Consider the following 13,868-nt stretch of genomic DNA (forward strand, 5'->3'; position numbering starts at 1 on the left):
GAATTAAAACATTCAAGAATTTCCTGCTTCACAGTATGCAATACCAAAGAAAACTTTCTGTAATTTGTCTGAATCCACAAAATCCTGGATTTTAAAAAAAAACCAACATATGTTTAAAAACCACATTTTATACTGGTTTAGCCAATATCTGAACTCTTAATCAACAAAAATTAATAACACAAAAATCCCTGCAATAAGAGGGGAGACCTGGAGAGGGTTTTCTTCCCCCCTCACTTTAAGAGTGAGGCACAAAGGTAAAAGTAAGGAGAGTACACGTCTAAACAATAACAAAAATTACGTGATGTTTTGTCAAATATAGGTCTCACTCCTCACTTTGTTAGACAACTTTGTTGGGGTTTTTTCTCAGTTATAGTATGTTACTAAAGTAATCTGACTTACAGAAACGTAAATATGAAGTGCCCTACATCTGGATTACTTTGGCCAAAAAACTTTAAAGGAAGCAAAAGAAATGTTTTGACTTCCAGAGGTATAGCAACTTACCGCTCTCTCCTTTCCACTAATGTTACTAGCAGCTGTACAGTATCATTTGCAAGGTCCTGCTCTGAACTCCACACTGCCAGGTTACTGATCACTTTTTCTAAAAGGTAACCCACAATCCACTGGGAACCCTCTGTATCAGCACCAAATGCTGTACTAAATGGCAGACTTATCTATAAGAAAAGCATTAAAATGAGTGAGTTTTACAGACGCCAGAAGCCCAAAGTGTATGGTAATCATTGTCAGCAAATTCTTTTCAGGCTGTCACTTCTTTCCTACTTAAGTCACACAAATGTTACACAGACAAAGGCAAAGAATACACGTAAAAGAAAAATCTTTGCCAAATTTATTTTGCAATTTTAAGCACAACACCTAAAACAAAGAAAAGTTTCAACCTTATTACAAAATCAGGTTTGAGTATGTGTAGCTTTTAAGGCCAAAGAAAGTTCAAAAGCATTGATAATTAAAAGAAAGATCCCGAAATCATGTCCTAGAAGAGTTTTCATGAATTTATGACAAAATTCCTCAAAATTCAGCGATAAAAGTTATTAGAAATAAATCTAGCTCTTCATCTAGATCAAATCTTTAAAAATCTATTTTCAACTCAATTTTTCTGCATCTGCTTTCTGCAGATGCTTCCTTCAATCTACACATCTTTTAGGAAAAATGTCTCACAATGGTCCTGGCACACTAAAATATGCTTCCTTGAAATTGCCTGTTCTCCTGACTTTAAAAAAAAGCTTCTCAAGAATGAAATCCAAAGACTTTTTCAGTAATTGTGCAGGGGCTCCCTGTCAGCACACCACTAACATTTCTAACGTTAAAACTCATGATATATACATGACTGAGCATAAAGTTTAAATAGAGGTTTCAATCACTTCCATATGTCAACACGAAATAAATGTGTGCATTTCCTAGATGTTCTGTTTTGTTTCTTGACATCATTTTTAACATGGATCTCCTAACATGCTCTCCAATTCTTCCCCAGCTGGTACCTTTATAAATTCTTAGCTGTGCTTTTATGTACAAGCTAAATAGTACTATTGCAAATATCTGCAAGTCTATGGTATACCTATTTTTGTTAAGGAGGGGCCTCCTGAAGCATTAGTATTCTTAGTTGCTTCAATAGTTGAAATAAAGGGAGGAGGAGGAGGCTTCCTTCTCAAAAAGTTAGAGCCAACAGGACCTCCTCAAGACAAGTGGCCTCTGTGAGCCAGCTGGATTACAGTTAGTTCGATAAGCAAAATCAGGGTCAAATTCTAATCAGGATTAGTGCTGTCCAAACATGATATGAAGTTGCCCTTTACAAAGAATGTATTGTTGAAATCACGGTATATACAATGAGAACAGGGACAGAGAGAAAGTAGCATGACATTAGCTAATGTACACTACTTTGTGATGGTGTTAAATATCTCATAATTGTCAGCAGGTTACTCACTAAATTGTCCATCAAGGGCAACCCCTGTATTAGAGATGAACTGTAAGATCTGATGTGCAGTCAGAAGTAGCTTATAAAATCAGTAAGTCAGTGAGTTTCACCCCACTATGCGGCCTGAGAGCACTATGTTATTCTGCTATGGTGATGGCTACCAAAAAAAAATTAAAATATCACATTTGCAGCAAAATGTGCAAGAAGAGTCCCCTAACAACTTGTATTTCTAATTAACAAATGGAAGAAAACATCAAATTTCAAATTCCAAAATAAGCCACAACACATTTAACACTAAAAATGCTTTAGCACTGCTCTTTTAAACAGCTACACTGACATCTGCATTCACAGGGTAATATTATTGCTAATACTCACCAATTAATTCATAAAAGTTATATCCTTACCTGATCATACAACTTTTCATCTACTAGGAGGTAAGTCTTTGCCCAGCGCTTGAGGAACCACACAATATCTTTGCCCATCTGGGGGCTCAGGAGGTGGGTGAGATTTGCCCTTATTGCTCTAGATTCTACTTCTGACACTCTTAAAATAGCAGATAACAACCTGCAGATTTAAAATACAATGAGGATGCTGAGAGTGGTTTTTGGAGAAGCAAAGCAACTAACAAACATTTCCATTTTTCACCAAATATGACAGGTGGATCTGGATAACACAAAGCAGTTCAACTCTAATCAAGCAAAAAGCACCTGAATTTATTGTTTCTTGAAACGCAAGGAGAGAGGGAGAGAGAGAGGTAGGACAGACTGGCAAGTATCCTCAAAAATTATGCTTTAAAAGGTGAACTTTGACATGAAAATTACTGCAACAAAGAATGCTCACAAGTATTGTGACAAATGGACTACTACTTGGAGTGCTTGAAAAGCTTTTTTGAAAAGCTGCTTCTCCCCTCCTTGCACCAGAAAGTTTACTGACCAAATCAGTCCTAATTATGTAGCTGTCACAGTGTGATGCATACTAAAAAACAAATAGAGAAATGACCATTTTTTAAATTTATCTCTTGTTTATTGCTGCAGAAAACCAGTCTGAAATAGCAGAACATCACGTGATCACGTTAATAAAATCAGTCTATAAAACAACATTAAATATTAGTTTTTGCAGTATGTCAAATTTTGTAAGAACATGATAGTGCACAAGAAATTTAGGAGTTGACAGTGGGTTGTATCTTGAAGACATTTCAGAGCTGTTGAGAGAGATCCTAAAATCTCTCCTTATTTAGATCTAACTTTATTCCTCACCACTGAAACACTGCATCAAGAAATCCTGTTCAGTGACCACTTTTTGAAGCAGCCAATAGTATCAGCAGGAGATATTTCAAGCTTCTAAACATTAGGCACATACATCATTGCTAATGAAGATCCATTTTTTCTAGCTTCTTCCCAGAAGACTTTTAAGTACACAACAACTAATCTTGGGTGAAGAATCTTCCATGTCAATTAAGAGTTGAATGAAATCTTCTGTATTGTGAAGATTCAAACTAAGGAGTCCTTCATCGGCATCAGCCTTCTTGCATAAAGGAAGGGAAATCTCTCCTGCTTCTTTCATGAGCTAACAGTGATATGTGCCAAACTCGAGCAGTAACTCATGTTCACAGCAGACAAGCTCTGCTGATGCTCTGGAAAGCATTAGCTTAAGATGCACATGTGCTGTATGAATTTTAGAGTATATTATTATCTAAAGATCTTGATCTACCAATTTTTTTTACTTAAATACTTTTAGGGAATCTCTGTAACAGATAGATAACAGAGGAATTTTCAGTAGAGATATAAAAATATTTCTACTTATTTCCAAGACTTTGGCTCATGTCCTCTGTTAAGATTATTAGGTATTAGGTCCATCTAGTCACTTCAGCATTCCCATCTTGACTCAGCGTTGTCTGTTTTGATACCTTACTCTCATTTTTCTTTTCAGTCCTTCCCTGGATTACCTTGACTTGAAATATCATCTATATTTACCCTGCCTTTCTTTATCCTAAAAAACAAAAAAAAAACCTAACGCCCCCCCCCAACAAACAAACAACCTCCCCACAAAAAACCAACCAACCAACGAACAAAACACAAAAACCCCCACTTCATCCTTTTCATCTTTTCTTAATGCTCTTTTACAGCATTACCTTAATATGACTGCTGTAAAACCATTCTTCTAAATCACTTGCCCTTACTTTAATAGTAGTTAAACAAGACATTTCTTTTTCAATGTTCAGTTTTTCAGTACTGCTTCTTTACTTTTCACATTCACCAAAGTCCACTCACATTCTTATTTTTTCTCTTAAAAAGCATTTAACAAACTTAATAGCACAAGGTACATCCTTACCTAATTACAGAATCAGTTCTGTTGTACCCTGGGATGGAAGAGGCCTTTTCTCCTGGAGATCCCAGAATCTGAAGTGTTGTATTGATGTCAACCTCAGTTGAATGTTTAATGGAATATTCCATTACTTCTGGAGGTATTAGCGGAGTCTCTCCCTGAGTATCATTAGCCAAGAGGTAGCCTTACATTAAAAAAGAAAGAGTGTTCACAACCTTCTACCCTAGGTTAACTTACGGCTTTCTGATTAGAGAATCCATTGGCTTAACTGCAAACATCACACCAGAACCAAATTTTTGTACAACCTGACTAATGCTGCTTAAATAAAAAGGAGTTAACTTTGAAATCCTTAAAGCATTTCAGCAGAGAAAAACCTAAAATGACAAGAAGAAACCAGCAATATAAAAAATAACTAAAAAAGAGGTAAATTTTGCTTCATGTAAAAGTGCTACAGTCAATTCAACTATCTGGGAGAGGGACATCCCTAAACATTTTGGTGTGACTTTTTTCTTCTGTTACATGATAAAAAAAGCCTTGATTTTACAGTTTCCCCATTGGGTTCATCTCATTTGGGACTTCTGTTTTGCTAACATTTCAAATCTGTTAGAGGTTTTCAGACATCAAATACACGGCCTGTAATACAGTTTCCCTTGCAGAGCAACTGCAGATCAGGTGAAGCATGGGATTTTATACAATACTCTGGTATCCAGATAATATTAATTCCAGCTTTAGTTGAGTTTTCATTGTCTGATCTGTGAGCTACAAACAAACTCCATTCCACAGTCTTATGAAATTATAAGTACATTCATGTCAACATCTGAGTGATTAAAACATCAGATATAAAAAAAATTCCCATAAAATACATATTAGAATACAATCCTACAAAATGTATAATAATTTATATATTTTTTCTAACAAAGTAATAGTTATTATGTTTTGCAAACATAAGTAAAATATTTCCATCTAAAATTCAAAACTGAAAAGGTTCTAAAATCAACTTCCCTGAAACATAACAAAATGGCAGGACATGGATCATCAGCACTGAGAAATTCTAGAACTTGATTCTTGGTCACCACTGAGTACTACCATTATCCTGATCTCACACTGGTTCCCTTACAAAGTCATGTGCCCTCAGACAATACCACTGGTACCATGAACAGACTAATTTCTTGAATAGGCTGACTGATAACAGAGCTGAAATCTGTAATAAAATTAGTTGTGGGCATTTCCAAAGGACTTTATCTCATGTAGGGATTTCATCAGTCTTTTAAACATTCATGTTATTCAGGCAGATGAAAGTAAAACAAAGACTTCGCAAGTACTCTATGTAAGAAGAAATTATCATAAAGGATAAAAGGTAAAGTCAATTAAGAGTAGTTGATATACAGGGTTTTTTTTTTTTCCTAAGGTGTCCCAGTTGCAACAATACTACCAGCATAAGTACTATTTAAAACTGTTCACTAACCTGTGACTAAAATAAGCCAATGAATATCCTCATACAGGTCATCAAGCACTTTATTGTCAATTGAACCTGATGCTGGTGAGGCAAGTAACTGCTGCTGATGTCTTTGCAACTGACCATGCAGCCTTGTCACTCGGTCTTCTAACAAACTGTGGACAAATAACAATAAAATAACTTCACTGCTTTTAAACTGTTTCAGCCAACTCAGGTATTTCATATGTGATGGCTTTACTGGTTTGCATTCATGACTATTTTTTTTTTTTTTTGTACTTACCTTGTAAGAAGAGGTATACAGTGTTCTGCAGCAATTCTCCCCAGCATGCCTACACTGGCCAACTGGTCACAGAACTGGTCTCTGTCATCTTCCTGCAGCTCACTTATTTCTTCTTCTTCCCGAGAGGCCACACCATTGGCAGTCTTTGGTTATTTTAACAAAATTAGAAGCAAACAGTTAAGAGTCATACTTGTTACATTTACCACCACCACAGTTTTCTGCATTATTTTGGCACTTTCTTTCAAGGTATTTTACATGGATGAACAACAACTTTGTACTAAATTACACACAGAGGAGTTAAACAGAGTCAACATGGGTTCATATTGTTTTAAAATTGTAATTTTACAAACTCATTAGCAAAATGCCACATCCAGTTAATTTGTCTATTTGCTACTGTTTCCAATAGTGCTCTCAAGTCAAAAGATTCACTGTGAAAAGTGTTAAGAATAGCACTTATGAAAATTGATACTTGTCATTAATAGTTCAAACACAGGCTAGTCAATAGCAAAGCAGCTTCTCTACACTTTATAAATCAGCTCTGTTGTGTATCCACTGCTAGAAGTGTGACATACGGTGCTGAACTACTCTGGCTCACAGAGATGGCCTGCAAAACCAATGATCAAAAGATTGCTGAAGTACATTTGCACTTCAAATCACGTATATAGCAAGCCAAGAACCATTTTAAATACTGGAACTTCCATGCTTTCTTCTATTCATTAGTCGAAGATATTGTTGTCAATTGTCTGAGATCTTACATAAATCACGTAATAGGTAGTATTTTTCAAGATGAAATGAAAAATCACCTCTTTCATTAAGGATTTTCCATAACCTACTGTTTGAGAGAAAATAGTAGTTTAAAAAATACTATTTAAAAATAAAAAAGTACTTTAAAACATAAATGCTGTAACCACAGGAGAACAGAAGACTAATAATCATCATCATCTCAGTTTTATTGTTTGCTGATGCAAAGTTGCACTGTTCAATTTCTCAGTTTATCTTGGTTGCATTATAAAACTATTAAAAAAAAATCAGATCTTATTCCTTGAAGAGATAAACCATGATATGTAGAAACTAAGTATCAATAAAAAATCTTGAATAATCATAAAATTTATGCAAGTAATAAAGTAAAATATAAGAAAGAAAGCTATCAGTCTGCTTTATTTCTACAGAGGTCCTGGAAAACTGGATCCACACACAACTCCTTATACCAAGTGCTTTTAACCCATCTTTTCTTTATGTAACCCAGCAAATCATTCTCTTTTGGCAACTTCAAAGTTGCAGCTGTTTACTGAAGGGTGAGCCTCTTCTCTCAAAGCAGGGATTGAAAGTTCCTGTTACTGCTTTGATATTGAACAAGAAGCATTCTAAAACGCCAGCTGTGGCTTTTAAAAGGTTACCCATGGGATAAATGACTTATCTCACAGAATGACATGAATTAACCTGTGTATACAAGTTATGTCAAGACCGCCTGATATGAATTCAAGTTCTCTTGTGAAATATTTCTCTTGGTTTTGGCACTGTTATTACCATCTGTTACATATTGAGATAGCAGAATTAAGTTTTATATGGTGCCTTTCAGAATGAGGTATCTCAGAGATCTTTGCACAGCATCAAACTAAAGAGAGATTTTATACAGTTATTGAATTGAATCTATGCAATTCAATTCATCTAACATCTACAACTAACTTTTGGTAAAATAATCTATTTCAGGAAGATCCAGACTACTTGCAAATATACTAATCTGTTTTCTTTCTCAATGGCTAAAGAGAAACTCAATGTACTTTGAGGCTTTCTCTAGAACAGCCATCTGTTCAAAAATTCAATCAGGAATTCAATTTATCCTTAAGGACCACATGATATTCCAAGTTTCTTCTATCCTGAGCATAGTCAATCTACATTTTTTCAGATATTTATACATTATACTTTGAAGGTAATGTATGGGAGCTAACAACCATAAAAAATGCTTTTAATTTCTTCACTGAGAATTTTAATCAGGACTCTAAAGGACATCCAGAGAAGGATGGTCAAAAGTTTAGTCACTGTATCTGTGGGAAGAAAGCAAGATACACATTGATCTGAATTACAGGTTTATTTTTTTCTAATTTTTTTCAGTGATTTCCAACTTTGCATTTCTTTATTTCTTCTTCAGAATGTGAGAAACAGACTGGGAAACGACAACTGAGTAACAAATTGGTAAATTTTTTCATTTCCAAAGTCACAAATAGCAATTCTACACTCGCTGCCTTGAGTTACATAAGACATGGGCTAGTTACTATAAGTCATCATCAAAATCTACTAGAATGAGGGCTTACCAAATTCCTTGTGCCATCAGGAGCAGCTAGATGGCACTGAATGTAGGAATTAAAGACTTGAACAGCATGTTGGGTAAAGAAACCTTTATGGAAATGTTTGTCATCTTGTACCAAAGTAAGCCAAGATTCCAGCAACTTATCATATGCCTCCATATACACCATGTCATCTTTGTCAAGCTGTAGGAGATGAAAGAAACAAATCAAAAATCTTACTCCTAAACTAAACCAGAGGAACATGCTTATACTCATTATTAAACAGATGTTCTTCTACTGTTGAAACAAAAAGAAATCAGTCACAAAACCCATCTAAGGATAGCCAAGATTGAAGCAATTCATCAAAAAGGTCAGTGCAGCTTTCGTGTTTGCTAGGCTTTAAAAAACTGTCAGCATGTTTAGCTGTTGCTCTTCATCTGATGTTGCACACAGATTTATATGTATTCCACTACTACTGAAATCAAGAGAGAGAAAAGACAGTGATTCTTTGTTCCACAGGAAATTATCGCAAGACTGCCATGTGTTCAAGAAACCTTACTGCAGGTAGCCAGTTTTGATGAATAATCACAACTTCTCATTCTATAGGCAAACCAAAAACCAGTGAAATGGCACAAAATAAGCCTGCATCTGCAATTACTTGGTGCATTCCAACTGATGCTCCGTGTTTTTAATTATTCATATATGCTTGTATTTAGTACTTAAGCTGCAGAAGGAAACAACTTATCTGAAAAACAAAGTCCTGGGTTACAGGCAGACTGAAAAACCTGAACAGCAAAGAGGCCATTTCTTTTAGAAGTATTTTTAACGTAACTATCAACTTTTTGTCTTGATGTAAAAATTAAACTTTTTTAAATACATCCAACCTCAAATACCTCCAGTGTGACTGTGCAGATAAACATGTTGGTAAGATGTTAAATCCCTCTAAGAAGTCTTCAAGTTTTAACCAACAGGATGGTTCACAGAAGTTACTTTCAGATAGCAGAGCTTAGTAAAATGGTTCATTGATGAAATAAAGAGACATTAAGGCCTTAATCATGCTCCAGACACAAGAATTCCTGACTTCCAGTGAAGTTACAAACATGGTTGAATGAACAGGCAAGAAAAAGAAAACATTGGCTGATTAAGAGGAAGAGCTGATATCACGCTGGAAGTGTTTCAACATAGCTTCACTGCATCATTTTGTAACTGCAATGTGATCCTATTTGCATAAGTTAAAATATGGGACACCCTGATGCAAATCACAAAAACAAGAGCTGAAGATGACAAGGAGAGAGGTAAAATTGTATTCAACAGTAACATAAGCCACAAATTGAAGAAGGACAACACAACACGTCTTTTTAAAACTTGGCTAAAGGTCACGTGAATTTACAGACAGTCGTTCAATCCTGAAATATTTTTACACATATGTAACATATTTACATCATTAACTTACACACGTTTCATAATTTATAAGAATCAAGAGCATAAACAAATAAACAGACGTCTTTATGAACAAAATACCCTGAAAATTTATCAAATTCATTTACTTGAAGAGATAATAAAGAAGTTAATGCCATGAAGAAAAATTATTTTAACTCTAAGGTATTCTCATAAGCAATCTAGGACTAATATGCCTCTATAAAATAAATACCCAATAGTAGAAAGATTTTATCCATAGTGAATTAATATGGTCCCAAAGGGATCCTACTAAAAATCCCAATCCTTATTTCAGATCACCTACATCTGAGCTACCAAAGACGTCCTACAGATAAAGTGCTGTGCTGTAGACTGAAGAGCTGAATCATTCTGATGGATCAGAACTCAGATCTTCAAGAAAGGCAAGATAAAACAACCAAAGTTTAAGTAAAGGTGCGTAACTCCTCTAATATGGGAAACAAGAAGAAATTTGGTCCTTCTTCCTTCACAGTTTGCTGACCCTTTGAAGGAAGAACACTACAAAAAATTGTCAAGCAGCAATAAGCTAGAAAGAGTTGGAAGCACAGCAGAGAAGACCAAATTTGGCATGATCTCTGCCATCACATGATACTTAACGTGAAACAGGAACAATGCATTGAGATTCAGTTTGCGAAAAAGAGGCCTTTGATATAATTTCTTAATTTAAAGTCAAGTATAATTTGACTTTTCAGTCAACATCCTGTTCTTCATACTCTTCACTAATTCAGATGGACTATTTGATTTCTACTTTTGCAAAAGCACTAAGCACTAGGTGTTGAGCAAGGCAGAGCATAGCTGTGGATAAGCATTTTCTCTCAGACCCAGTGCCATTAAAGGAAGAGATTACTGGTCCGACTTGCACCATAAACTAACTCCCAGTATTGCTGAAGCTCACTGCCCTCCCTCCACCAGTGTAGCTGTTCAGGCAAATGTTTTAACTTCCTTCAGTCAACCTAAGCAGCAGATTAATGTGAAACAGTTTGAACACGATACTTGGATTGTGGGTTTTCCCCCCTTGGTTGAAAAACACTATTAGCTGCTTTGAAGTGGTTTGCATATTTTGATTCAGTGCCTCCATGTTTTGACAGTTTTCATAGCAGGTCTTGAGCAAAGTAGATTCCTTGTCCCTCATGGGCTTTCTGCTGTGTTCACATGATATGTTCCGCTGGCACACAAAGTGGCAGAAATATGAGGAAAACAGCTTTTTTAACCAGCAAAGCTTAAGGAGGATGCCTGCCTGCCTGCCTTCTGCTGCACTTTGTATTTCTGAAGAGCTCTGAGAACTCTACTGAGCCCAACACACATGGTATTTTATATATCCAAAAGCTCTTAATTACAGGCAGCACGTGAACTCACAGAAGGTATCACTACACACATTCTAAGCAAGAAGCTTGGGGAACACATTAATCATGGCTGGGACATTCCTAAGCCAAAAGATCGTTTCCAGGGATGCAAAAAAGTACTTCTACAGGCACAGCACACAGTATCATTACACCATCGGGACTAAGTTGGGAGTCACTTGAAAATCTTGGTAGCACAACTTATTGCTCATGCACTGTTAAAGTATAGGCATTATTTTTTGGGAAGGCACACCACTACAGAATCCTGAAAATCAGAGAAACAACATGAAGTTGAGACACCTACAAGAGCAGTAACAGAACGGGAGGGGTGAAAGTGTAATGTTTCTCTTTTCGCAGAACGATTCAAAGATTGAAGGACAGTGAGAAAATTCCCCAACAACAACAACAACAACAACAAATCTTGCATTCTCTCATTTTGATGTTGCCTAATCTGAGAACATTTAATACTGACAGGAGTTTCTTCAGCAAAACCTATGGGATTAAATACGTGTAGCAGTCACTAAGCATAACTAGCTAGTCATTTCCAAAATAAACTTTTCACCAGGTAGCATACAGGCTATTGTAAGATTTTGCTGAGAAATTAAGTGTTTTGAATGGTATTATGTTGTGCACTGTTTTCATTAAATATGATTGCATATTCTAGAACTCAAGTAACAAGAGGCTAACTGAGGAAACAAACTCCCTTTAGTCCCTTGAATTTAAATGACAGCTGCCTGTGGTTTTTATCTTTTCTGTAAGGGCTTCAGGAGCATTCCTAAATGTATCAGTGAGCACCAGAACACGCATTCAACATTCTACTAGAAAATGCCCAAAGCAAAGCAAAATTTGACCAATAAGGTCAGGAAAGCAGCTGTATTTCAGATTCTGAATTTAATCACCAATTTTGTGATTAAGACATGAAAAAACTTTAAAGTTTAAGCAAGCACTGGGTCAAATGTAATACATTTTAACCTTGCAGTGAAGAGATGATCTACTGCTCTGCAATGAATCTTAATTAACACACCTGTGTTCTCTAGTAATGAAACATGTCCACCAACTTCGTAACTAAATACTTCTATAATTATTTTCAAACTCAGGTAATTAACCTCAGTTATTATACCAAACTAGCAAAAAAATCATACTTTCTCATGTTAATAGGGAAATATTGGTTGGTATCTTGATAATCTCATTTTATATCTACATCTACTGCATATAAATAGTTTAAGTGCAAGATTATTCACCTTAATTTTTATGGGTTTTTTCCCTTGAATTATGTCTCCTTAGGAGTTTTTATTTTTAATGCAATTTTTAGAAGCAGAAAACTTGGACTTCCCCACTGGTCTTTTAGTGTTACAAACAAAATTTGAATGAAGAAAACAAAAATCCTCTTAGTTCATGTGCTAGATGTGTACACACAATTACCATCTGAACTGTGTCAGTGACGAAGGCATGATCTAAACAGCTTAGAATTTTGGGGTTAACAACAGATTTTAATGGTTACATTCACTTAAAACAGAAACCCTGAAACAGAACTCTTGACAGCAGTTAATTTGCAGTCTGTCCATATGTTCATGTAGTCATTTTAAGCTTTTGGGACTGTAGCATGTTCACTACCTACAACAGTTTTCAGAGAAGTCCTACAACAGTAGGTCAGTAATATTTTAAGCCTTTAATATTTTTAAATTAATCCATTCTTTTTAAAACTAAAAATTTTAAGACAAGTGCTTTAAATCAAAACAAAGTCTGAAAGATGCACACAGTGTGTAATTTTGGTCATTACATTGTGTGAAATAAAAAGAAAACTCTTGATGTGATTTCAGAAATATCTAGGACAAAAGCACTGAATTCACAACAGTTATTAACAAAACAACCAAATTCTCATGTCACTTATGCTTATCACAAATAGAGAGAAAAAGAAAAAGCCTACCTACTATTTGCAGCTACTTACCACTTCTTCCAAGGCAGCACTTCTTCCAAAGGAACAGGTGAGGTGTGCGAGGCAGTTAACAAATGAAGAGAAAAGTTCATTTGGAATGGCCGTTAAAATATTGCGAGGAAATACAGTTATTAGGTTGCTGATAATACTGGAAATTCCCACTGCTTCAGAGTCTTCTATTTCAATTCTGTAGATAGAAACAGTAGGTTTTCGCCATTAAGAAAAATGTTAAAAGGGAATAGGTTTTGTTGATACACTTTCAATCAATAAATCTATTTCATATTATGTAAGAACCACCAACTTTAAACTGCCTTTTCTTAATTTAAGCAATCCAACAATACGTACAAATTATATCCAGAAATAAGCAAGCCATACCACTTCTCCACAGCGATACGCTACACCCCAAACTGAAGATTAAAAGATGCCATCTAAATTTAGAGAGCAGGCATACATACCCATTGATAGTATTCAGTAATCCCTCAATGAAGTGTGCCAGGTAATCAACTTGTGAACCTTCATCAGGAAAGACTGGCCCGTGCAAAGACGCCAGCTGTGCCAGGCACTGTAATGAATCTTGGGCCATATCTGTATCTTCTCTGATTTTTCGATGTACCTTTCAGGAAGTGAGGTAGTTAATAATACACGAAAACAGGGTGTTCTTACAACAGTCACATGGCTCTCAATCCAAAAGAGCACACACCAAAAAAAGCTTACTATAACTTCCCCTCAGTCTGAAATGCGAGGGTTTGTACAACTCCCTAAACCATGGCAAATGTCAAGATTGTGACTCAGCTCACAAAATCGCAAGCCGTGAATTAGCTCACTGAAACTAACATTTAGTTAAGGCTCACCTACATGTTGAAA

The 13,868-nt window shown here is 35.6% G+C and overlaps 1 protein-coding gene across 2 annotated transcripts in view; it reads right to left on the bottom strand.

Annotated features, from left to right (window-relative positions):
- XPO4 (exportin 4) overlaps positions 1-13,868 on the bottom strand; it is an 81,921-nt gene that overhangs the window by 19,427 nt on the left and 48,626 nt on the right. For both annotated transcript variants that reach the window (XM_050332625.1, XM_050332626.1), the window contains 8 exons: positions 13,460-13,617; positions 13,017-13,191; positions 8,301-8,477; positions 5,989-6,131; positions 5,718-5,863; positions 4,259-4,436; positions 2,332-2,491; positions 502-671 (listed from right to left, as the gene is read on the bottom strand). In XM_050332625.1, the coding sequence (XP_050188582.1) occupies positions 502-671; positions 2,332-2,491; positions 4,259-4,436; positions 5,718-5,863; positions 5,989-6,131; positions 8,301-8,477; positions 13,017-13,191; positions 13,460-13,617 (1,307 nt within the window). The remainder of the gene's footprint in view (positions 1-501; positions 672-2,331; positions 2,492-4,258; positions 4,437-5,717; positions 5,864-5,988; positions 6,132-8,300; positions 8,478-13,016; positions 13,192-13,459; positions 13,618-13,868) is intronic.

This window comes from Myiozetetes cayanensis, unplaced genomic scaffold, assembly GCF_022539395.1.
Source record: "Myiozetetes cayanensis isolate MyiCay16 unplaced genomic scaffold, myiCay2020 scf5-8, whole genome shotgun sequence".
Classification (NCBI taxonomy): domain Eukaryota; kingdom Metazoa; phylum Chordata; class Aves; order Passeriformes; family Tyrannidae; genus Myiozetetes; species Myiozetetes cayanensis.